The sequence below is a fragment of the Nerophis ophidion genome, linkage group LG21 (assembly GCF_033978795.1).
Source record: "Nerophis ophidion isolate RoL-2023_Sa linkage group LG21, RoL_Noph_v1.0, whole genome shotgun sequence".
NCBI classification, from domain to species: Eukaryota; Metazoa; Chordata; class Actinopteri; order Syngnathiformes; family Syngnathidae; genus Nerophis; species Nerophis ophidion.
This window is the reverse complement of record NC_084631.1, coordinates 37,899,831-37,924,056: the sequence shown is the minus strand read 5'-3', so window position 1 is coordinate 37,924,056 and position 24,226 is coordinate 37,899,831. Positions and strand designations below refer to the sequence as shown.

General features: G+C 39.7%; 1 protein-coding gene across 1 annotated transcript in view; it reads right to left on the bottom strand.

The window, feature by feature from the left end:
• The window catches only part of LOC133540073 (growth factor receptor-bound protein 10-like), a 133,700-nt gene that overhangs the window by 67,420 nt on the left and 42,054 nt on the right, over window positions 1–24,226 (bottom strand). The window contains exons 4-5 of the mRNA XM_061882557.1: window positions 18,620–18,830; window positions 18,380–18,503 (exon numbers count right to left, since the gene is read on the bottom strand). Of these exons, the coding sequence (XP_061738541.1) occupies window positions 18,380–18,503; window positions 18,620–18,830 (335 nt within the window). The remainder of the gene's footprint in view (window positions 1–18,379; window positions 18,504–18,619; window positions 18,831–24,226) is intronic.

Sequence of the window (24,226 nt, the reverse complement as noted above, 5' to 3'; positions counted from 1 at the left end):
TGGGCCTTTCTTCATTCCTGACGCCGCTTTAAAAGTACTTCAGCTGGCGGACTGCGGCTCAAATTAAAATGAGTTAAGCTGGCGGACTGTGGCTGAAATGAAGTGAAATGTGTTCATCACTGAAGCTAGCAAGCTAACATCTCACCGAGTTTCCATGGCGTCCTCCAGCAGTGCGACATTCCAGCGCTTGAAATGCTGCCGTATCTCACACGCGGCGTGACAAGAGTGTTGCAGGTTGGAGAAGACAAAACAAACTACTAAGTATGTTTCCGAGTGGCCGCTGACTCGCGTGACATGTGTCACGACCCGGAAGTCCTGATCGGTACACGCATGCGCAAACGTGACGTCACGCTCGTCCCCTTCTTGAAGGCAGTTCTCAACAACAACATGACATACATGTAAGAACACGGTATTGATTTTGAAACCGTACAGACACCCGAACCATGCGCTCAGATGCCCTAAATGGCAAAGAAAGTCATCCTTTTTGACAACTTGATTTTAAATAAAATACAACAACTTCCAGTAGTGACAATTTAAAAGTGAACTTTTTGTTAGACTGCCGATATAAAGGCATACTTGCCAACTTTGAGACCTCCGATTTCGGGAGGTGGGGGGGCGTGGTCGGGGGTTGGGCGAGGGGCGTGATTGGGGGCGTGGCTAAAACGGGAGGAGTATCCATCCATCCATTCTCTACCGCTCATTCCCTTTTGGAGTCGCGGGGGGCGCTGGCGCCTATCTCAGCTACATTCGGGCGGAAGGCGGGGTACACTTACAGCTATCCATCCATCCATTTCCTACCGCTTATTTCAATTTGGGTAGCGGGGGGCGCTGGTGCCTATCTCAGCTACAATCGGGCAGAAGGCAGGGTACACCCTGGACAAGTCGTCACCTCATCGCAGTATGTGTAAAAATCTTTATATATAATTGAATCACCTGTTTATTTTTTAACAAGTTTTTAGTTATTTTTATGTATTTTTTTTTCCAATAGTTCAAGAAAGACCACTACAAATGAGAAATATTTTGCACTGTTATACAATTTTTTAAATTAAAATAGATGACCTAGTGCTGTATTTTACATCATCTTTTTTTTTCAACCAAAAATGCTTTGCTCTGATCAGGGGGTACTTGAATTAAAAAAAATTTCACAGGGGGTACATTTCTGAAAAAAGGTTGAGAACCACTGCTCTAAAACCCGTAGATGTTATTGTCACATATGCATGCACAGTAGATGGCAGTATTGTCCTGTTTAGGAGTGTCACAACATTGCTGTTTACGGCAGACGAAGACGTGACTGCTGTTGTTGTGTGTTGTAACCGCGCTGGGAGGACGTTAATGAGACTGCCTAACAATAAACCCACATAAGAAACCAAGAACTCGCCCTCGATCATTCTACAGTTATAACGTCATTGGGCAGGCACGCTGTTTATATTGTGGGAAAGTGGACGTGAAAACAGGCTGTCGACACGTCACTAGGGTCCGCATTGAGCTGGAGGGGGCGTGGCCTCCAGCTTTGCCTGAATTTCGGGAGATTTTCGTGAGAAAATTTGTCCCGGGAGGTTTTCGGGAGAGGCGCTGAATTTCGGGAGTCTCCCGGAAAATCCCGGAGGGTTGGCAAGTATGTATAAAGGGGTCATATCATGATTTTTTTTCTCCATTTAAAACACTTCCTTGTCGTCTTCAGAACATATAATGTTGCATTGATCATGTTTTCTAAACCACCTTCAAATCGCTTTCTGACCATCCCTGCAGGATGTGGCATTTTGTGGGGGAGTTTTATTTATGTTGCAGTTATACCGCTTCCACAACTATGTACTACTTTGTATTAGAATAGTCAACAGCTGAGGATGCATATGCATGTACGAGCCAGTCTGCCCCACAACAAGCGATGGAGAAAAAGAAAGAGTTTAATGACTACAGCATCACGCAAAGCTTTTCACGTGCATTTGTACTTTACAATAAATCAGGGGTGTCCAAAGTGTGGCCCGGGGGCCATTTGCGGCCCGCAGCTAATCGTTTACCGGCCCGCCACACATTCTGCAAAAATTGCAAAATTGATAGTATTGCAAAAATAAAAAATAAACATTTTAAAAAAGTGGAATGAGGTGAAATCTAATGTGGAAAAAGTGGCAATGTTGACACAAAGCTGCCATGCAGGCAGTTTTTTTTTTCTGTTTGTCTTTATTTCTTTTTTTTCCATTGCTCAAAAAAAAATGACAAAAATCTACGTTATAATGAAATATTACTTAAAAATTATCACTTTAAAATTTTTTATGTGGAAAAAATATTACATATGTTGTGTGGTTGCCATATAAAAACATCAACGTTTTGACAAAAGAGCATAAAACAAACAAAATAATAGATCAAACTTAAAATTGACAGATATATTGGAATTCATTTTGAAATTTAAGGGTTAAAAGTAAAAAAAACAAACTAATAAAAATGCATCACTTTATGAGTGGGGAACCTTTCGGATCTCAAATATATTTAGTAGGATTTTATTTAACTTTTCACTGTGATTACTCAAAAATATTGAATAATTAAAATCAATGGTGTCCTGCATTATTGATCTTTGAGGGCTTTCATTGCTAAATAAAGGAACTCTCCTGAAGGAATCAATAAAGTTCTATCTATCCATCTAAATACTGCATATTTCAGTTTTACTATAAAAAACCAAGTTGTCTTTGACAGAAAAGCCATAAAACCTTTTTTGTTTTACTTTAAATCAAGATGATATAGAGATTTACAGTAAGCATTAAATACAAAATTATAATAATAATTTGACTTAGTTTTAACATTTTAGTGACTGAGACCCTCTATGCTCCCCAGGAGCCCTAAGGATTAAAACCAAAAAAATCCATGTATTTTGTTATGGTTTCAATTTTTCCGTGTGCGGCCCTCTGTGGAAAAAGTTTGGACACCCCTGCAGTATATGGGCACTCCGCTGACATATACAATCAGCTTTTCTCCGGTAAAAAGCGACTTTTTAACCACAGTTTTCTCACCGAAACCTGCTGGCTTGACCGCGCTCTGATCCATAGTAAATTTTCCCCTCGGGGAATTCTAAACAAGGAATCACCGTGTATTTGTGTGGTTAAAGGCTAAAGCTTCCCAACTCCATCTTTCTACTGTGACTCCTCCAATATTAATTGAACAAATTGCAAAAGAGTCAGCAACACAGATCTCCAAAATACTGTATAATTATGGCGTTAAAGCAGACGTCATTTAGCTGTGTGTGTGTGCAGCGCTCATACTTCCTAAAAAACCTGTGATGTCTTGCGTATACGTCATTATTACACAATGTTTTCAAGATGAAACTCCCGGGAAATTTAAAATTGTAATTTAGTAAACTAAAAAGGCCGTATTGGCATGTTTTGCAATGTTAATATTTCATCATTGATATATAAACTATCAGACTGTGTGGTGGCTAGTAGTGGCTTTCAGTAGGCCTTTAATCTTCTTCCCTTTATGCGATTTCAAATGATTGAAATCATCCTCCTCCATTTTTAAATTGATGACAGGTGAAGTTTCACTCGTGACTAGGGATGCATCAATTAATTGGTAACTGAATATATTCGGCCGAATATGGCAAAAAAAGCCACATTCGGCCTTCGGTGGAATGAGTTAAAAATGTCGCTATATCTTGCTGTGGTAACCGCCATGTTGTTTGTATTGGCAGCCCTGTATGACGTCACAGGGAAATGGACAGTGGATTTACGGATAGCGAAAGTCAGGCACTTTAAAGCTTTTTTAAGGGATATTCCGGGAGGTGTGAAATTTTGAAAAAAACTTCGAAAAATAAAACAAGCCACTTGTGAACTGATTTTTATTGTTTTTAACCCTTTTGAAATCGTGATAATGTTCCCCTTTAAGTGTGTATCAAACTGGTGGCCCTTCCCATTAATCAGTACCCAAGAAGTAGCTCTTGGTTTCAAAAAGGTTGGTGACCCCTGACATACACTTTGCTAAAGGCTACCTGGGCAGGTGATTGAATTCCCACTGGCGGTAAAGCACTTTGATCCGCATTAGAATGGACAGTGGCGTGCTATCTCGCTAACAATAGCGCTTATACATCCATGTCATTATGAGCTTACGCCGTCCAGCAGGCCATCGTTGCGCACACACACACACACACACACACACACACACGCTGGTGCACCTGATCTGATTGCAGCGGGTCAGCAGACCTTTGCGTGCAGAGGAACATCAGCTGACCGCAGACAAAAGCAGGGAAGAAGTCCTCACCACAGGGAAGGAATGACTCAGCACTCACGTCTCAAATTAGATTCAATGACATTGTTGCAATAAATAATGACATCACAACATGGGGGTGGGGGGGGGGGGTGTAAATCACAACATACTGTATATCTGTAGGTGTCCTCAGCGTTGTGTTGTGGACAACAAAAACATAGAGAAGCAACAATTAAAACGGGATTACCTTTCTTTCAAATCAACCGGATCTTTTTGCTTTGTCATTTGTTTTTTTTTTCCATAAAGAGCTTTTGCCTTATTTTGCCTGAACCGAACCACACAAGTTTGTCCACCTAGCCTCTCCTATTCAGTGCAGCAACAATAGCCCAGAGCAAGATCTCATTTCCTGCCGGACAAAAGATCCTCAACTCCAATGCGGTGTCAGCCAGTGTTGGGAAAGACTTGAGGAGGGCCAACGAAAGTCAAAGTACGAGCAAATGTGTTAAAACCTTAGAGCAGGGGTCACCAACCTTTTTGAAACCAAGAGCTACTTCTTGGGTACTGATTAATGCGAAGGGCAACCAGTTTGATACACACTTAAATAAATTGCCAGAAATTGCCAATTTGCTCAACTTGTCGACAGCCTGTTTTCACGTCCGCTTTCCCACAATATAAACCAGGGGTCGGGAACCTTTTTGGCTGAGAGAGCCAAAAAGACAAATATTTTAAAATGTATTTCCGTAAGAGCCATATAATATTTTTTTTAACACTGAACACAACTAAACGCGTGCATTTTTAAGTAAGACCAACATTTCTAGAGTATAATTGTAACGATGTGTCACTTCATTTCTGTTAGTTTTTTGTGTTTTTGTATTTACTTCCGGTTCAGTGCTCTTATTTTGTTGTATTTCCTGTTTTTATTCACGGAGCACTATTTTTCTCTTTTCGTTGATTGGCAGCGGTTCACACCTGCTGTCAATCACACTAGTGTCTATTTATGTTTCACTCGAGCACTCCTCAGTGCTCGATGATAATATTATGTTGAGAACGTTTATCTGCACGACTGCTTTATGTTTGCTTTTGTTATTTTCTTTTGTGTATTAAATTCATCTTACCTCCACGCAACTCTCCTGGATTCTTGCATACTCGGGGACACACAACTGCAGCCATGCGACATCCCAACAATAATAGGTCTTTTATTCTTTGTAATAACATTGTTATTCCGAAGCTATCTGTGGAGGGGGCGTGGCCTGTGGGCCTGCAGTGAACTGGGGTGTGCCAGGACCGGCCTCTAAATCAGCGACAGGTGCGTAGACGGCCCACCTGGGCCTTGTTATCTAATCACCTGTCACTCTGTTAAAAGCAGCAGCCAGGAGGAGAGACGGGGTTGGGACTGGGGCTGGGGCTGGAGCCAGAGTGCGAGCGAAAACCAAAGAGAAAAATACAATTGCTGGAAAGCAACTGAGGGACTTATTGAAAAAAAACAAAACAATATTGTAACCCTAAAACAGGCTCTCATGTCGGTGCTTGGTGGTCTGAAGAACCCCCAGAAGGGCAAGCCCCACACTAACCAATAATAAATAAATAACTTCTTACCATTAACGCAACTTCTTAAAAATGCATGAGAATGTTTTATATTTTGAACGTTATTTTTAACACTGTGATTACAAGTGGAAATATTCATTATTTATCGTGTTAAGCAATGTCAGCTCAGAGTTATTCGAGAGCCAGATGCAGTCATCAAAAGAGCCACATCTGGCTCTAGAGCCATAGGTTCCCTACCCCTGATATAAACAGAGAGCCTGCCCAATGACGTTATAACTGTAGAATGATTGAGGGCAAGTTCTTGGTTTCTTATGTGGGTTTATTGTTAGGCAGTTTCATTAACGTCCTCCCAGCGCGGTAACAACACACAACAACAGCAGTCACGTTTTCGTCTACCGTAAAGCAGTTCGTCTGCCGTAAACAGCAATGTTGTGACACTCTTAAACAGGACAATACTGCCATCTACTGTACATGCATACGTGACAGTAACATCTACGGCAGGGGTCACCAACCTTTTTGAAACCAAGAGCTACTTCTTGGATACTGATTAATGCGAAGGGCAACCAGTTTGATACACACTAAAATAAATTGCCAGAAATAGCCAATTTGCTCAATTAATGAGATTTATCTTTGTGGAAACACTGATCTTAATTATTTCCCACAATGTATGCTATATAGAATCAGATAAATATCTTTATAAATATATTACGCCGCTGAAATCCGAGTCTGAATCCGAGCTACTATTCTATACCTTTCTGCGCTATCCGCCATGTTTGTTTCTGGTGACTTCACGCAAAGACGTCACAGGACAATAGACGGGTGGATATAGCGATGGTGTAAATCAGGCACTTTGAAGCCGTTTTTCGGGATATTCGGGATATAAGCACATAAGGGATTTTCCAGAATTATCCCAGTAAATTTGTCTAATAACATCTGAATCGCTCCCTCTGTATAGTCTTTTTTTTTTCTCGAGTCCTTCACTCTCACTTTCCTCATCCACGAATCTTTCATCCTCGCTCAAATTAACCAGGAAATTGTCGCTTTCTCGATCTGAATCGCTCTCGCTGCTGGTGGCCATGATTGCAAACAATGTTCGGATATGAGGAGCTCCACAACCCGTGACGTCACGCGCATATTGTCTGCTACTTCCGGTACAGGCAGGGCTTTTTTATCAGCACCAAAAGTTGCAAACTTTATCGTCGATGTTCTCTATTAAATCCTTTCAGCAAAAATATGGCAATATGGGGAAATGATCAAGTATGACACATAGAATGGACCTGCTATCCCCGTTTAAATAATAAAATATAATTTCAGTAGGCCTTTAACTTAACACTTTTCATGTTGAAATAACTTTATCTACAAATCGATATGGGCTCCAAATATCGGTTACGGGCCTCTTAGATGACTAATAATCGGTATCGCCCCTAAATGTTTGTTTGTTATATCGTGATTCTGTAGTCATGGGAAAAGTCTGCTCCCTCCCCCTGACTATCAACTTTCAGAAAATGGGTCCCTCAGAAGAAAAGAGTGAAATAACTTGGAGGCAAAGCATAGCTGGAAATATCATTGCAACCAAAAATAACTTGCTGCATATTTGATCAAGTGGTCCGTTACATGACTCTTGTGATCTTGTCTTCTGCTCACAAATAAACAATTGTGTTCCAACCTGATGCTGAACTTAGCAGTTTTGTGGCGTGCGAGGAGGACTAGCGTGCTCATTTGCAGGGTCACACAACTTTCAAGCGTGTCTGCAAAAATCTGCCAGAGATGTCACGTTATGTTTCCCGTGGTGGCCCGCTAATAATACCCTCAGGAGAAATCCATTTATATTATTAGCGACAATGCAGACCATAAAGCTGTCATGTCACGCACACACTTCTTGTATAATAACATAAGCTGCTAATATGAGCGTGTATCCCAGTGAGAAAGACTGAAGATTAGTGAAGAATGTTCTGATCCGGTGATGATGCAAATACATTGCAACTAGGTCTGCTTTGTCATCTGCACTCTTGCACAACTTCTTCTCCACAGCCCTCTTTGGATCATGCATGTGCATACATCCAGGCCAGGAGGTGCCTACACTTCTTCAACTGACGACCACACACTAAAACATGCAGGGGCCATTTGGATATTTTTCATTTTAAAACCACTTCAATGTATAAATATACATATATATATACATACATATACATATATATATATATATATATATATAAATATATATATATATATATATATATATACACACACACATATATATATACACACACACACACACACACATATATATATACATACACATATATACATACATAAATATATATATAAATATACACAAAAAATATATATACGTACACATACATACATATATATACATATATTTACATACATATATATACATACATATGTATAAATACATATTTATACATACATATATACACGTATATATGTATGTATACACATTCATATATACATATATAATATATATATATATATATAAATACATACACTTACATATACATAAATACATACACTTACATATGTAAGTGTATGTAAGAGACCCAGGATGGACCGCTCGTCGGGACCCAGGATGGACCGCTCGCCTGTATCGGTTGGGGACATCTCTACGCTGCTGATCCGCTTGAGATGGTTTCCTGTGGACGGGACTCTCACTGCTGTCTTGGAGCCACTATGGATTGAACTTTCACAGTATCATGTTAGACCCGCTCGACATCCATTGCTTTCGGTCCCCTAGAGGGGGGGGGTTGCCCACATCTGAGGTCCTCTCCAAGGTTTCTCATAGTCAGCATTGTCGCTGGCGTCCCACTGAATGTGAATTCTCCCTGCCCACTGGGTGTGAGTTTTCCTTGCCCTTTTGTGGGTTCTTCCGAGGATGTTGTAGTCGTAATGATTTGTGCAGTCCTTTGAGACATTTGTGATTTGGGGCTATATAAATAAACATTGATTGATTGATTGACATATACATAAATACATACATATATATGTATACACATACATATATACATAATATATATAAATACATACGCATACATATACATAAATACATACATATACATACATAATGTATATATATATACATATATACATATAAATATACATATATTTACATATATATACATATATATACATATATATATATATATATATACATATATATATATATATATATATATAAGCCGGGGGGGCAACTACCGCTTATTCCCTTTCGGGTCACGGGGGGGCGCTGGTGCCTATCTCAGCTACAATCGGGCCGAAGGCGGTGTACACCCTAGACAAGTTGCCAACTCATCGCAGGGCCATGTTCCAACTCATTAACTTTATTTTTTTTTGCAAATAATAATTACCTTAGAATTTCATGGCTGCAACACGTGCCAAAGTAGTTGGGAAAGGGCATGTTCACCACTGTGTTACATCACCTTTTCTTTTAACAACACTCAAACGTTTGGGAACTGAAGAAACTAATTGTTGAAGCTTTGAAAGTGGAATTCTTTCCCATTCTTGTTTTATGTAGAGCTTCAGTCGTTCAACAGTCCGGGGTCTCCGCTGTCGTATTTTATGCTTCATAATGCGCCACACATTTTCCATGGGAGACAGGTCTGGACTGCAAGTGGACCAGGAAAGTACCCGCACTCTTTTACTACGAAGCCATGCTATTGTATCATGTGGCTTGGCATTGTCTTGCTGAAATAAACAGGGGCGTCCATGATAACGTTGCTTGGATGACAACATGTTGCTCCAAAACCTGTATGGACCTTTCAGCATTAATGGTGCCTTCACAGATGTGTACGTTACCCATGCCTTGGGCACTAATACAACCCCATACCATCACAGATGCCGGCTTTTGAACTTTGCGCCTATAACCATCCGGATGGTTATTTTCCTCTTTGTTGCGGAGGACACCACGTCCACAGTTTCCAAATATAATTTGAAATGTGGACTCGTCAGACCACAGAACACTTTTCCACTTTGCATCAGTCCATCTTAGATGAGCAAAGCCGGCGGCGTTTCTGGGTGATGTTGATAAATGGGTTTTGCTTTGCATAGTAGAGTTTTAACTTGCACTTACAGGTGTAGCGACCAACTGTAGTTACTGACAGTGGTTTTATGAAGTGTTCCTGAGCCCATGTGGTGATATCCTTTACACACTGATGTCAGTTTTTGATGCAGTACCGCCTGAGGGATCAAAGGTCCGTAATATCATCGCTTACGTGCAGTGATTTCTCCAGATTCTCTGAACCTTTTGATGATTTTACGGACCGTAGATGGTAAAATCCCTAAATTCCTTGCAATAGCTCGTTGAGAAATGTTGTTCAAAAACTGTTTGACAATTTGCTTACAAAGTTGTGAGCCTCGCCCCATCCTTGTTTGTGAAAGACTTAGCATTGCATGGAAGCTGCTTTTATACCCAATCATGGCACCCACCTGTTCCCAATTAGCCTGCACACCTGTGGGATGTTCCAAATAAGTGTTTGATGAGCATTCCTCAACTTTATCAGTATTTGTTGCCACCTTTCCCAACTTCTTTGTCACTTGTTGCTGGCATCAAATTCTAAAGTTAATGATTATTTGCCCACAAAAAAATGTTTATCAGTTTGAACATCAAATATGTTGTCTTTGTAGCATATTCAACTGAATATGGGTTGAAAATGATTTACAAATCATTGTATTCTGTTTATATTTACATCCAACACATTTTCCCAACTCATATGGAAACGGGGTTTGTACATGTAGAATGTATTGTTGTAAATCACATTGGTTAAATGTGTGGTGTTGAATCAAGAAAATAATGTTCAGTGCACAATATCGAGACAAAATCAAAAACTACTATTGGTTTCCATTCTAATCATTTGCACTACAAGGTTTGTTTTATCCAGAGACTTACTGCCTGACTTTGTAAACAGCATACAAATGATTAGATGAAGAAAAAGAAAAATAATCATTGATGTAGTCATACTGTAAGTCTAAAAGGCTGCAAATGTAGAAGAGGGCCATTTTAATCATCAAAACACACATTTATCTCATTGGAAGGGGAACCAGACTACAAGTTTAACAAGTTCAACTGGACAAAATTAAGATGTTTGGCAAAATGAGGCACAACAGGCCCTTTGTGCAAAGTGCAAGCTTGCTGTGGGACTGGAGGTCTTGTGAGTTGATGTCAAGGAGAGGAGCACAATGCACCTGTGAACTGTACAAGCAAACACATCCTTCTCACTATCTAGGGAGGGCATCCTGAGAAGGATGGAACATTCCTGGGACAGGAGGATCTACCGGGGGAAGGAAGGGCACTGCTATGACACAAACACACGCAGTGACGCCAACAGCCATCGTGCAAGCGTGTGAACCGGAAACGGACGCCCGTCTTGCCGGAGACGGAAGATTGATTCACAAGGCTGACAGAGAGCCAACCTGCAGACTTTCCCAGCCCTGAACTCGGCCTCCAGCATCCTGGAGACATTGCTCACCTCCTGCTCCGGCAAAACATGTGTGTGTAGTGTGTGTGTGTGTGTGTGTGTGTGTGTGTGTGTGTGTGTGTGTGTGTGTGTGTTAGGGCTGCATGATTTTCAGAGGAAACCTAATCGCGATTTTTTTTTTTTCTCCAAAATTGCAATTTCCAATTTTTATATTTTGTGAAGACAGGCATGTTACTTTTAGACCAGGGGTGTCCAAACTTTTTCCACTGAGGGCCACACACTGAAAAATCCAAGCAAGCGGGGGCCGTTTTCATATTTTTTATTTTAAAAACCAATACAATATATGTGGGGCGGTATAGCTCGGTTGGTAGAGTGGCCGTGCCAGCAACTTGAGGGTTGCAGGTTCGATTCCCGCGTCCGCCATCCTAGTCACTGCCGTTGTGTCCTTGGGCAAGACATTTTACCCACCTGCTCCCAGTGCCACCCACACTGGTTTAAATGTAACTTAGATATTGGATTTCACTATGTAAAAGCGCTTTGAGTCAATAGAGAAAAGTGCTATATAAATATAATTCACTATGTATAAAAAATATATATTTGGGAGGCCTCCACTCAGTTATGATCCCGGGGACCCCAAAGGGTTTTGATCCAAAAAATATATAAAAAATGTGTCATTATTCAGTATTACTATTTTCATTATTATTCAAGTTTTAAATCTCTAGATCACACTTTTTCTGCAGGCGAGCTACTTTTCAATTGACCAACTCGAGGGGATCTACCTCATTTATATATATCATTTATATTTATTTATTTATGAAAGAGACATTTTTGTAAACAAGTTAATTGCGTTTAATGACAATACAAGCATGTGTAACACATATAGTTGTCTTTCTTTCACAAAGACAAGAATATAAGTTGGTGTATTACCTGATTCTGATGACTTGCATTGATTGGAATCAGACAGTAATGATGATAACGCCCACATTTTCAAATGGAGGAGAAAAAAAGTTGTCCTTTCTGTACAATACCACATGAAAGTGGTTGGTTTTTGGCATCTAATTCATCCAGCTTCCATACACTTTACAAGAAAAACATTGGCGGCAAATTCCGTAGCTTGCTTGATTGACATTCACGGCACCCGAGGGTCTTGTGAGATGACGCTGGCTGCTGCCAGTTCATTATTATGAAAAAATGACAGAGAGGAAGGCGAGAAACACTTTTAATTTCAACAGACTTTCGCGCCGTCCCTTCCGTCAAAACTCTAAAGGCCGACTGCACATTTCCTATCTTCACAATAAAAGTCCTGCTTCATGCTGCCTGCGCTAACAAAATAAGAGTCTCGGAAAGCTGGCGTGCACAAGTGATGTGCACGCCAGCTTTCTGAGGGATCGCTTGTGCACGCCAGTTTTCCGAGACTCTGTATTTAGTTAGCGCAAGCAGCATGAAGCAGGGCTTTTATTGTGAAGATAGGAAATGTGCAGTCGGCCTTTAGAGTTTTGACGGAAGGTACGGCGCGAGAGTCTGTTGAAATAAAAAGTGTTTCTCGCCTTCCTCTCGGTCATTTTTAATAATAATGATCTTGCAGCAGCCAGCGTCATCTCACAAGACCCTCCGGTACCGTGAATGTCATTTAAGTGACGTCTTGGTGAAGATTGATGATCACTAATTTTTAGGTCTATTTTTTTTTAAAAGCCTGGCTGGAGATCGACTGACACACCCCCCGCGGTCGACTGGTAGCTCGCGATCGACGTAATGGGCACCCCTGCTCTAGATCAACATTAGGAGAAAAATGGAAAATACACAAAATATGCAATATTTTCACCCAATAATTTTTATTTATTTATTTTTTTTTTTTTTTTTAATTTATACTACCATGTTGTATATGCACCTTAGGAGGAGCTGCTCCAATTTCGTTGTTCTTTGAACCTGTTCATTGCAATAATGACAATAAAACTCTATTCTATTCTATTCTATATTCTAATAAGATTTTTTTAGGTGGAATATTTGAGATTATATAATAATTGGAGCCTTAATTTTGGATTTTGATTCATTATTATTTTTTGAGCAATGACACTTAAAAAGAAATCACACTAAATAATTGGGGATCCAAAAGTGTCCTACTCATTAAAGTGTTGAAAAATAAATTATATAATTTTTTTACCGTTTTCTTTAAGCACAATAATCTCGAGATCAACTTCAGATTTATCTGTCAATTATTAGTTTTATTGTTGTATATGTTTTTTGTTTGTTTTCTTAAAAAAAAAAAAAACTAATTTTTTTTATATGGCAAAACACAAAATGTGCAACATTTTCCCCAAAAAATATTTCAAAGTGGAATATTTAATGTGACGTAATTGAAGCCTTGAATAGATCAATAATTCAAAATGACATTGATTTTGATTCATTATTATTTTTTTAAAGAAAGAAACAGCCTGCATGGCAGCTTTGTGTTATTAAAGCATTGCAACATTTTCCTGTTGCATTTCACCTTTTGCTCTTTTATACCACTTTTTTTTGCGGGCCGTTAAAAAAAATGACCTGCGGGCCGCAAATGGCCCCCGGGCCGCACTTTGGACACCCCTGGCTTAAACCAAAAATAAACAAAAGGTGAGTGCCACTAAGAAAAGGCATTGAAGCTTAGGAAAGGCTATGCAGAACATAATAAAACTGAACTGGCTACAAGGTAAACAAAAACAGAATGCTGGACGACAGCAAAGACTTACTGCGGAGCAAAGACAGTGTCCACAAAGTACAACCGAACATGACATGACAATCAGCAATGTCCACATAAAGAAGGACAAAAACAACTGAAATATTCTTGATGGATAAAACAAAGCAGGTGGGGGGAATATCGCTCAAAGGAAGACATGAAACTGCTACAGGAAAATACCAAATAAAGACAAAAAGCCACCAAAATAGGAGCGTAAGACCAGAAGTAAAAACACTACACACAGGAAAACGGCAAAAAAGTCCAAATAAGTCACGGCGTGATGTGACAGGTGGTGACAGTACACCTACTTTGAGACAAGAGCTATAGTGATGTATGCTTGGTTATGCTTTAAAGTCATATCCAACAATTGCGACAACTGGTGGTTCAACGCCAAAAATGTGCCTTGGTTTAAAAAAGGTTGAAAAACACTGCATTAGGGAACATGGAGTCCTTTACGAATACGCATCACTTTGATGGATTTTGTCAGAGAGAGACATATACCTATGAAGCAACTGGAAACACTTTTAGGAAGGCAGCAGCATGCTGGGACAAATGTCCTGCTGTGCCCAACAGGAAGGAGGCAGCAAGGGGAAAAAGTCTCCATGGCAACACCACTGTAACTTTCATCCATCCCTCCATCCATCCATTTCATGCATCCGTTTTCCACCGCTTGTCCCGTTCTGGGTCGCGGGGGTGCTGGAGCCTATCTCAGCTGCATTCGAGCGGAAGGCGGTGTACACCCTGGACAAGTCGCCCACCTCGTCACAGGGCCAACACAGATAGACAACATCCACACACTAGGACTCATTTAGTAATGCCAATCAACCTATACCCAGGTGCATGTCTTTGGAGGTGGGAGGGGCCTATCTCCAGGTGCATGTCTTTGGAGGTGGGAGGGGCCTATCGCCAGGTGCATGTCTTTGGAGGTGGGAGGGGCCTATCCCCAGGTGCATGTCTTTGGAGGTGGGAGGGGCCTATCGCCAGGTGCATGTCTTTGCAGGTGGGAGGGGCCTATCCCCAGGTGTATGTCTTTGGAGGTGGGAGGGGCCTATCGCCAGGTGCATGTCTTTGCAGGTGGGAGGGGCCTATCGCCAGGTGCATGTCTTTGGAGGTGGGAGGGGCCTATCGCCAGGTGCATGTCTTTGGAGGTGGGAGGGGCCTATCGCCAGGTGCATGTCTTTGGAGGTGGGAGGGGCCTATCTCCAGGTGCATGTCTTTGGAGGTGGGAGGGGCCTATCTCCAGGTGCATGTCTTTGGAGGTGGGAGGGGCCTATCGCCAGGTGCATGTCTTTGGAGGTGGGAGGGGCCTATCTCCAGGTGCATGTCTTTGGAGGTGGGAGGGGTCTATCCCCAGGTGCATGTCTTTGGAGGTGGGAGGGGCCTATCCCCAGGTGCATGTCTTTGGAGGTGGGAGGGGCCTATCCCCAGGTGCATGTCTTTGGAGGTGTGAGGAAGCAGGAGTAGAACCAACGCAGTCACGGGGAGAACATACAAACTCCACAGGATCGAACCCAGGACCTTCGTATTGTGAGGCAGACGCACTAACCCCTCTTCCACCGTGCTGCCACTGTAACTTTCACTCATTGCAAAATGTTTAAATAAATCAATGTTTATTTATATAGCCCTAAATCACAAGTGTCTCAAAGGGCTGTACAAACCAGAACGACATCCTCAGTAGAGTCCACATAAGGGCAAGGGAAAAACTCACATCCAATGGGACATTGGTGACAGTGACAATGATGACTATGAGAAACCTTGGAGAGGACCGCATATGTGGCCAACCCCCACTCCCCCAGAGGACCGAAAGCAATGGATGTCGAGCGGGTCTAACATGATATTGTGAAAGTCCAATCCATAGTGGATCTAACATAACGGTGAGAGTCTAGTCCAGTGGTTCTTAACCAGGGTTCGATCGAACCCCAAGAGGTTTGGTGAGTCAGTCTCAGGGGTTCGGTGGAGCCTCCACTCAAGCCACACCCAACTCATCGTGTACAGAAAAACTTCTCCCTATCGGCATATTAGGGATACGGCAACAGCAGAACCCAAACTGATTTGCAGGTGTGTCATTTGTTAGGAGTTCATGCACTGGAATTGGTTTTGTTCTTTGAACAAGGTTATGTTCATGCACGGCTGTGCACCAGTAAAAGATCACATAACTTTGTCTTGAATTTGAAAAGCATTTTATTTTTCACTAAAGAAGGGTTCGGTGGATGCGCATATGAAACTGGTGAGGTTCAGTACCTCCATCAAGGTTAAGAACCACTGGTTTAGTCCAAAGTGGATCCAATATAGTAGTTTCTCTGCTTGCATCACGCCCGATGGATGTCCCGGCCCCGGGAGCCACTGTGATTGGTTCAGCTGTCAAGTGCTATTCTTATCCAACTGGCGGGCTGCACTACCATTTAACTTTCATATTTAGGTGGGGCCCACAAAATATTGTCGCAAGTTTAAAAGTCACGCATTAGCACAAGATGCAATAACTTACTTCAAAAATATTTGGCTTCATGCAGACTCAAATCCTTTGTCTACATTAAAGTGAAGAAATACTGGATCAGTGTTTCTACTGAATTACCACCCTAATGTACCGTAGAATAACAATAATAATAATGCAAGTAACCGTTAAACAACTTGTGTTTGTCATTACTGTAGAAATGTTTACATTGTACTGTAATTGCAAGGTAAATACCTTTGTTATCCCAAAAAAATAAAAATAAAATAGATTCTTTTTTTTTTATTTAAACATAAATTAAACTTAAATATTGATGAGGTCCGCTATGCAGTGTTGATCTAAACTTCATTTTGTTCTTCTTGAAATGAATATCATTAAATATAATTCTACTAAGGTCGGATGTTGTCTTTTTGGTTGTTGAAATCATGTGATCACGGCATTCTCGCTCCTTCGTCCGTGTTGATGGGCTCATATTGCCCATCCAACACTTGGTCATCATACCGTATTTCCTTGAATTGCCGCCGGGTATATAGTATGCGCCTGCCTAGAATTACTGCCGGGTCAAACTCGTTTCGCAAAATAATCAGCGCATGCTTAGCATTACCGCCGGCTCAGGATTAACGCCGGGTCAAACTCGTTTCGCAAAATAATTAGCGCATGCTTAGCATTACCGCCGGCTCAGGATTAACGCCGGGTCAAAATCCTTTCGCAAAATATTATTTTTATTAGCGCATGTCTAGAATTTCCGCCGGGTCAAACTCGTTTCGCCAAATAATTAGCGTAAGCCTAGAATTTCCGCAGGGTCAAACTCGCCACGTCACGAGTGACACTTCACCTGTCATCATTTTCAAAATGGAGGAGGCTGATCTCAAGCATTTAAAATCGCAAAAAGGGAAGAAGATTAAGAGCTATTCAGTAGGATTTAAGGTCCAAGCTATTGAATATGCTAAAAAGAACAGTAAGCAGCTATGTTTTATTAATGTACCGTAGCTGCGTGTGTCAAATATGAGTCATTAAATGACTCCCGACTCCTGGTGGTAGAGGGCGCTAGTGATCCTTCTTGCGACTACTCGGCTGCAGAAGGAGTGACAACAAGCAGCGATCGTTTATTTTTTCCTCTCGCTTGCACTTTTAACATGGAGGATTACATATCTAAAATAAAACAGTTTTCAAAACGGGACTTTCAATCGAAGCAGGAGGTAATAAAGGAAGATCTCCATCGAGACAGAGAGACTTTTAAAACTGAAGAAAGATAAGGAAGACTTTTATAAACAAGTTATCGATGCTTTTGATCAGAAGGAGCTGCGCATGGACTTCATTTATAAGTAAAGGTAAGACCATAATAACTTTTTTATTAAATGTGCTTTTCATGATGGTATCCTTACATCACACTCAGATTTATAAGCGCAGGCCTAAATTTACCGCATGCCTTTGGTAAGCGCCGGAGTGAGAAGCGGTTTTAAAATAATTAGCGCATGCTTGCCTTTACCGCATGCCTTTGGTAAACGCCGGAGTGAGAAGAGGTTTTAAATTAGATAGCGCCCCGGCGGCAATTCAAGGAAATACGGTATTTCTTTCTTCCTCTGTATTTCTTTCTTCCTCATTCCTGTAACAGTTGTGGATGACTCAAAAGAGGGCTCACTGCATTCAGGTAATTCTCCTGTACAACAAGCACGCTCAGGGGCTGAGAGCGGGACAGAGTGAGACCTTTTTCTCCCTGTTCCAAGCCGCAGATGAAGAAACCAGGCTCAACAATGGCCACTCAAATATCAGTGAAAAAAATACCTCAGCTTCTTGTGTTTACGCTGTTGCACTAATTACGTCGTCAATGTCCATTCATTGTGCGGCCCGAGTGTGTGTGTGTGTGTGTGTGTGTGTGCTTCCACTACACTGGCTAAAAGACTGGGGTAACTTGTGAAGGGAGCCAGGAAAAGTCAACACAAGCTGCTCTGACATAAACAAAGCAAATGTCAGCTGATCTCAAAACACACAGGCACACCTTGAAAGCAAACAGGATGAGATGGAAGTCAGGTGAGAGAGTGTGTGTGCACCTACATGCTGGTCACAGCCCTCAATAGGGCTGAGAAGCGGGGAGCCGGATGGACTGCAGAGCTCAGGGAAAGGGTTGGGGATGGCTGGAAGTGAAGCGGGACGCAGATGCTGCTCTTCCCGTAGACACCTGCAGGGGGAGACACAGGCACGCTCAAGTCAAAGCTGAGGCAGGAAACACACCGTTGGACCAAGCTGTGTGTGACGAAGGATCATTCCAGGTCTGCGTGTCGGCCATCTTTATACCTGGCGGCCTGGATGTGCATGGGTTGAGAGTGCCGCAGCCTCTCCCTGGATGGCGTGGATGGGAGGGCCTGGCCGTGTCGGGCGCAGGGGCCGCCGTGCATGTGGTGATGGTGCCCGTTGAGGAGCAGCGCCGTGTCCGCCTGGGTGGAATACACACTCTCCATGGAGGAGTTCATCTCGTTCACCAGCTTCTCCAGATCCACGTCATCATCTGCGGGGGGCAGAGTGGCACGCTTTTAAAGATCAGAATCATTGTGCTTTCCTCAAATATTTCTAATCATTGGAAAGTAAAAGTGGTTGAAAAGTAGATCATTGATGAGACTTTTGTCTGCTTTTGTGTGTTGCTGCACCGACACTCAGGAGTGCACGTGTCTGAGGCTTCATGTCAATATTTTTGGACGGTGTTTCTTTTAGTTTATTATTCATATTGCATTTGATTATACCGTATTTCCTTGAATTGCCGCCGGGTATATAGAATGCGCCTGCCTAGAATTACTGCCGGGTCAAACTCGTTTTTGCAAAATAATTAATTAGCGCATGCTTAGCATTACCGCCGGCTCAGGATTAACGCCGGGTCAAACTCGTTCCCCAAAATATTATTTTTACGAGCGCATGTCTAGAATTTGCGCCGGGTCAAACTCGTTTCACAAAATAATTAGCATATGCCTAGGAATTCCGCCGGGTCAAACTCGTCACGTCACGAGTGACACTTCACCTGTCATCATTTTCAAAATGGAGGACGCTGATTTCAATCATTTGAAATCGCATAAAGGGAAGAAGATTAAGAGCTATTCAGTAGGATTTAAGGTCCAAGCTATTGAATATGCTAAAAAGAACAGTAAGCAGCTATGTTTTATTAATATACCGTAGCTGCGTGTGTCAAATGTGAGTCGTTAAATGACTCCTGCCTCCTGGTGGTAGAGGGCGCCAACGATCCTTCTTGCGACTACTCGGCTGCAGAAGAAGTGACAACAAGTGTAGTGATATGTGCTGGGGACGGATATGACGCAAGGGGTGCACGACGGACCTTTTAGAATGTAACACCACTACTCTTATGCTGGCTATGTAAACAACCAGGATGAAATAAAGCATGTTCCAGTCATAAATACCCAGTGTATTATTTATACAATAACACTTCATGGTGGCAGCGGTGGGATGAAGAGATCACCCACGGAGCAGAACGAGAGGGGAAGTTGTCCGAGGATAATTCTGTCGTCGCCCGCACTATACGTGAGGAGCTGAGCTAACTGATAGCAGCGGTCTGCACGTCGGGAGCAACCCAAACGAGAGCGCACTATGGCTACACACCTACTGACCATGAACTGGACCAGCACTTTTAACATAGAGGATTACATATCTAAAATAAAACAGTTTTCTAAACTAGACTTTCAATCGAAGTAGGAGGTAATAAAGGAGGATCTCCATCGAGACTGAAGAATGCTAAGGAAGACTTCTATAAACAAGTTATTGATGCTTTTGATCAGAAGGAGCTGCGCATGGACTTCATTTATAAGTATAGGTAAGACCATAATAAAGTTTTTTTCATTAAATGTGCTTTTGATGATGGTATCCTTACATCACACTCAAATTGTTAAGCGCAGGCCTAAATTAACCGCATGCCTTTGGTAAACGCCGGAGTGAGAAGAGGTTTTAGATTAATTAGCACTCCGGCGGCAATTCAAGGAAATACGGTAATCATTTTTGTCAACAACCTATGTTCCCCTGGCGAAAATACCACTAAATCCAATCAACAAAAAATGCCGGTTGACGAAGACGATAACAAACATAACTTACATTTTACTCCATGAATAAAAACAAGACAACAATGTTGACAGAAAAGGAAATCTAATCCTATTTAATTTGGTCTTGCAGACGCCGGCAACATATATCCAACCACAGCTCTTTAACTGCGCACATATGAGAGAGGGGCGGGAGTTAGTTACAAAGAAGAGCCAATCAGAAGCTATTCCATGTCAGATGAGAACGTTTGATTTCTCACCCTCAAATCCAAAATGTATGAATTAACACGTTCCACGTGGTAATATGTGTACACCTGGGAGAGAGTGAAGAGAACACTTGTTTTGATGCTATTTGATGCCATTAGTAGGTCAGTTACCAAAATCAGCAATCATAAATGAATCTTTCAACACATACACAATGTTGACATCTGTAGTTATATTTTGATAAACAATCATAAATGAATATTTCAGCATGTACACAATGTGGACATCTATAGTTATATTTTGATAAACAATCATAAGTTAATCTTTCAGCACGTACACAATGTTGACATCTGTAGTCATATTTTGATAAACAATCATAAATTAATCTTTCAGCACGTACACAATGTTGACAGCTATAGTTATATTTTGATAAACAATCATAAATGAATCTTTCAACACATACACAATGTTGACATCTATAGTTATATTTTGATAAACAATCATAAATGAATATTTCAGCATGTACACAATGTGGACATCTATAGTTATATTTTGATAAACAATCATAAGTTAATCTTTCAGCACGTACACAATGTTGACATCTGTAGTCATATTTTGATAAACAATCATAAATTAATCTTTCAGCACGTACACAATGTTGACAGCTATAGTTATATTTTGATAAACAATCATAAATGAATCTTTCAACACATACACAATGTTGACATCTATAGTTATATTTTGATAAACAATCATAAATGAATATTTCAGCATGTACACAATGTGGACATCTATAGTTATATTTTGATAAACAATCATAAGTTAATCTTTCAGCACGTACACAATGTTGACATCTATAGTTATATTTTGATAAACAATCATAAATGAATATTTCAGCAAGTACACAATGTTGACATCTGTAGTCATATTTTGATAAACAACCATAAATTAATCTTTCAGCACGTACACAATGTTGACATCTGTAGTTATATCTTGATAAACAATCATAAATTAATCTTTCAGCACGTACACAATGTTGACATCTATAGTTATATTTTGATAAACAATCATAAATTAATATTTCAGCACGTACACAATGTTGACATCTATAGTTATATTTTGATAAACAACCATAAATTAATCTTTCAGCACGTACACAATGTTGACATCTGTAGTTATATCTTGATAAACAATCATAAATTAATCTTTCAGCACGTACACAATGTTGACATCTATAGTTATATTTTGATAAACAATCATAAATTAATATTTCAGCACGTACACAATGTTGACATCTATAGTTATATTTTGATAAACAACCATAAATTAATCTTTCAGCACGTACACAATGTTGACATCTGTAGTCATATTTTGATAAACAATCATAAATTAATCTTTCAGCACGTACACAATGTTGACATCTGTAGTTATATTTTGATAAACAATCATAAATTAATCTTTCAGCACGTACACAATGTTGACATCTGTAGTTATATCTTGATAAACAATCATAAATTAATCTTTCAGCACGTACACAATGTTGACATCTGTAGTTATATTTTGATAAACAATCATAAATTAATCTTTCAGCACGTACACAATGTTGACATCTGTAGTCATATTTTGATAAACAATCATAAATTAATCTTTCAGCACGTACACAATGTTGACATCTGTAGTTATATTTTGATAAACAATCATAAATGAATATTTCAGCACGTACACAATGTGGAAATCTATAGTCATATTTTGATAAACAATCATAAATAAATCTTTCAGCACGTACACAATGTTGACATCTATAGTTATATTTTGATAAACAATCATAAATTAATCTTTCAGCACGTACACAATTTTGACATCTATAGCTATATTTTGATAAACAATCATAAATTAATCTTTCAGCACATACACAATTTTGACATCTATAGCTATATTTTGATAAACAATCATAAATTAATCTTTCAGCACATACACAATTTTGACATCTATAGCTATATTTTGATAAACAATCATAAATTAATCTTTCAGCACGTACACAACGTTGACATCTGTAGTCATATTTTGATAAACAATCATAAATTAATCTTTCAGCACGTACACAACGTTGACATCTATAGTTATATTTTGATAAACAATCATAAATTAATCTTTCAGCACGTACACAATGTTGACATCTGTAGTCATATTTTGATAAACAATCATAAATGAATATTTCAGCACGTACACAATGTGGACATCTGTAGTTATATTTTGATAAACAATCATAAATGAATATTTCAGCATGTACACAATGTGGACATCTATAGTTATATTTTGATAAACAATCATAAATTAATCTTTCAGCACACACAATGTGGACATCTATAGTTATATTTTGATAAACAATCATAAATTAATCTTTCAGCACGTACACAATGTTGACATCTGTAGTTATATTTTGATAAACAACCATAAATTAATCTTTCAGCACGTACACAATGTTGACATCTATAGTTATATTTTGATAAACAATCATAAATTAATCTTTCAGCACGTACACAATTTTGACATCTATAGTTATATTTTGATAAACAATCATAAATTAATCTTTCAGCACATACACAATTTTGACATCTATAGTTATATTTTGATAAACAATCATAAATTAATCTTTCAGCACATACACAATGTTGACATCTATAGTTATATCTTGATAAACAATCATAAATTAATCTTTCAGCACGTACACAATGTTGACATCTGTAGTTATATTTTGATAAACAATCATAAATTAATCTTTCAGCACACACAATGTTGACATCTGTAGTCATATTTTGATAAACAATTATAAATTAATCTTTCAGCACGTACACAATGTTGACATCTATAGTTATAGTTTGATAAACAATCATAAATTAATCTTTCAGCACACACAATGTTGACATCTGTAGTTATATTTTGATAAACAATCATAAATTAATCTTTCAGCACGTACACAATGTTGACATCTATAGTTATATTTTGATAAACAACCATAAATTAATCTTTCAGCACATACACAATGTTGACATCTGTAGTTATATTTTGATAAACAATCATAAATTAATCTTTCAGCACGTACACAATGTTGACATCTATAGTTATATTTTGATAAACAACCATAAATTAATCTTTCAGCACGTACACAATGTTGACATCTATTGTTATATCTTGATAAACAATCATAAATTAATCTTTCAGCAAGTACAGAGTGTTGAGATCTATAGTTATATTTTGATAAACAATCATAAATGAATCTTTCAGCACGTACACTATGTGGACATCTATTGTTATATTTTGATAAAGACCAGAAAAACCTGCGTGCAACAACAACAACAAACATTTAAGTTAAATCATGAAATACAACGATACCCGAGCAAAAACCATGCATGATCATCCAGGAAAGACTTGACACCAATGTCCTTGACACACAGACACACACACAAGGAAGTTGTAGACCTCCATGCTTTTACAAGTTTTCATCTTTTTTGTTATGTTGAATGATATCTGGAGCACTACATAGTTCTACATTGTTTGGGAACACGAAGGACATATAATCCTTGAGATCAATCAACAAATCATTTTCTGATAATTTATAGGGATCGATTCCATTGCAACTTTTTGCTTTAATCTGCTTTTACTG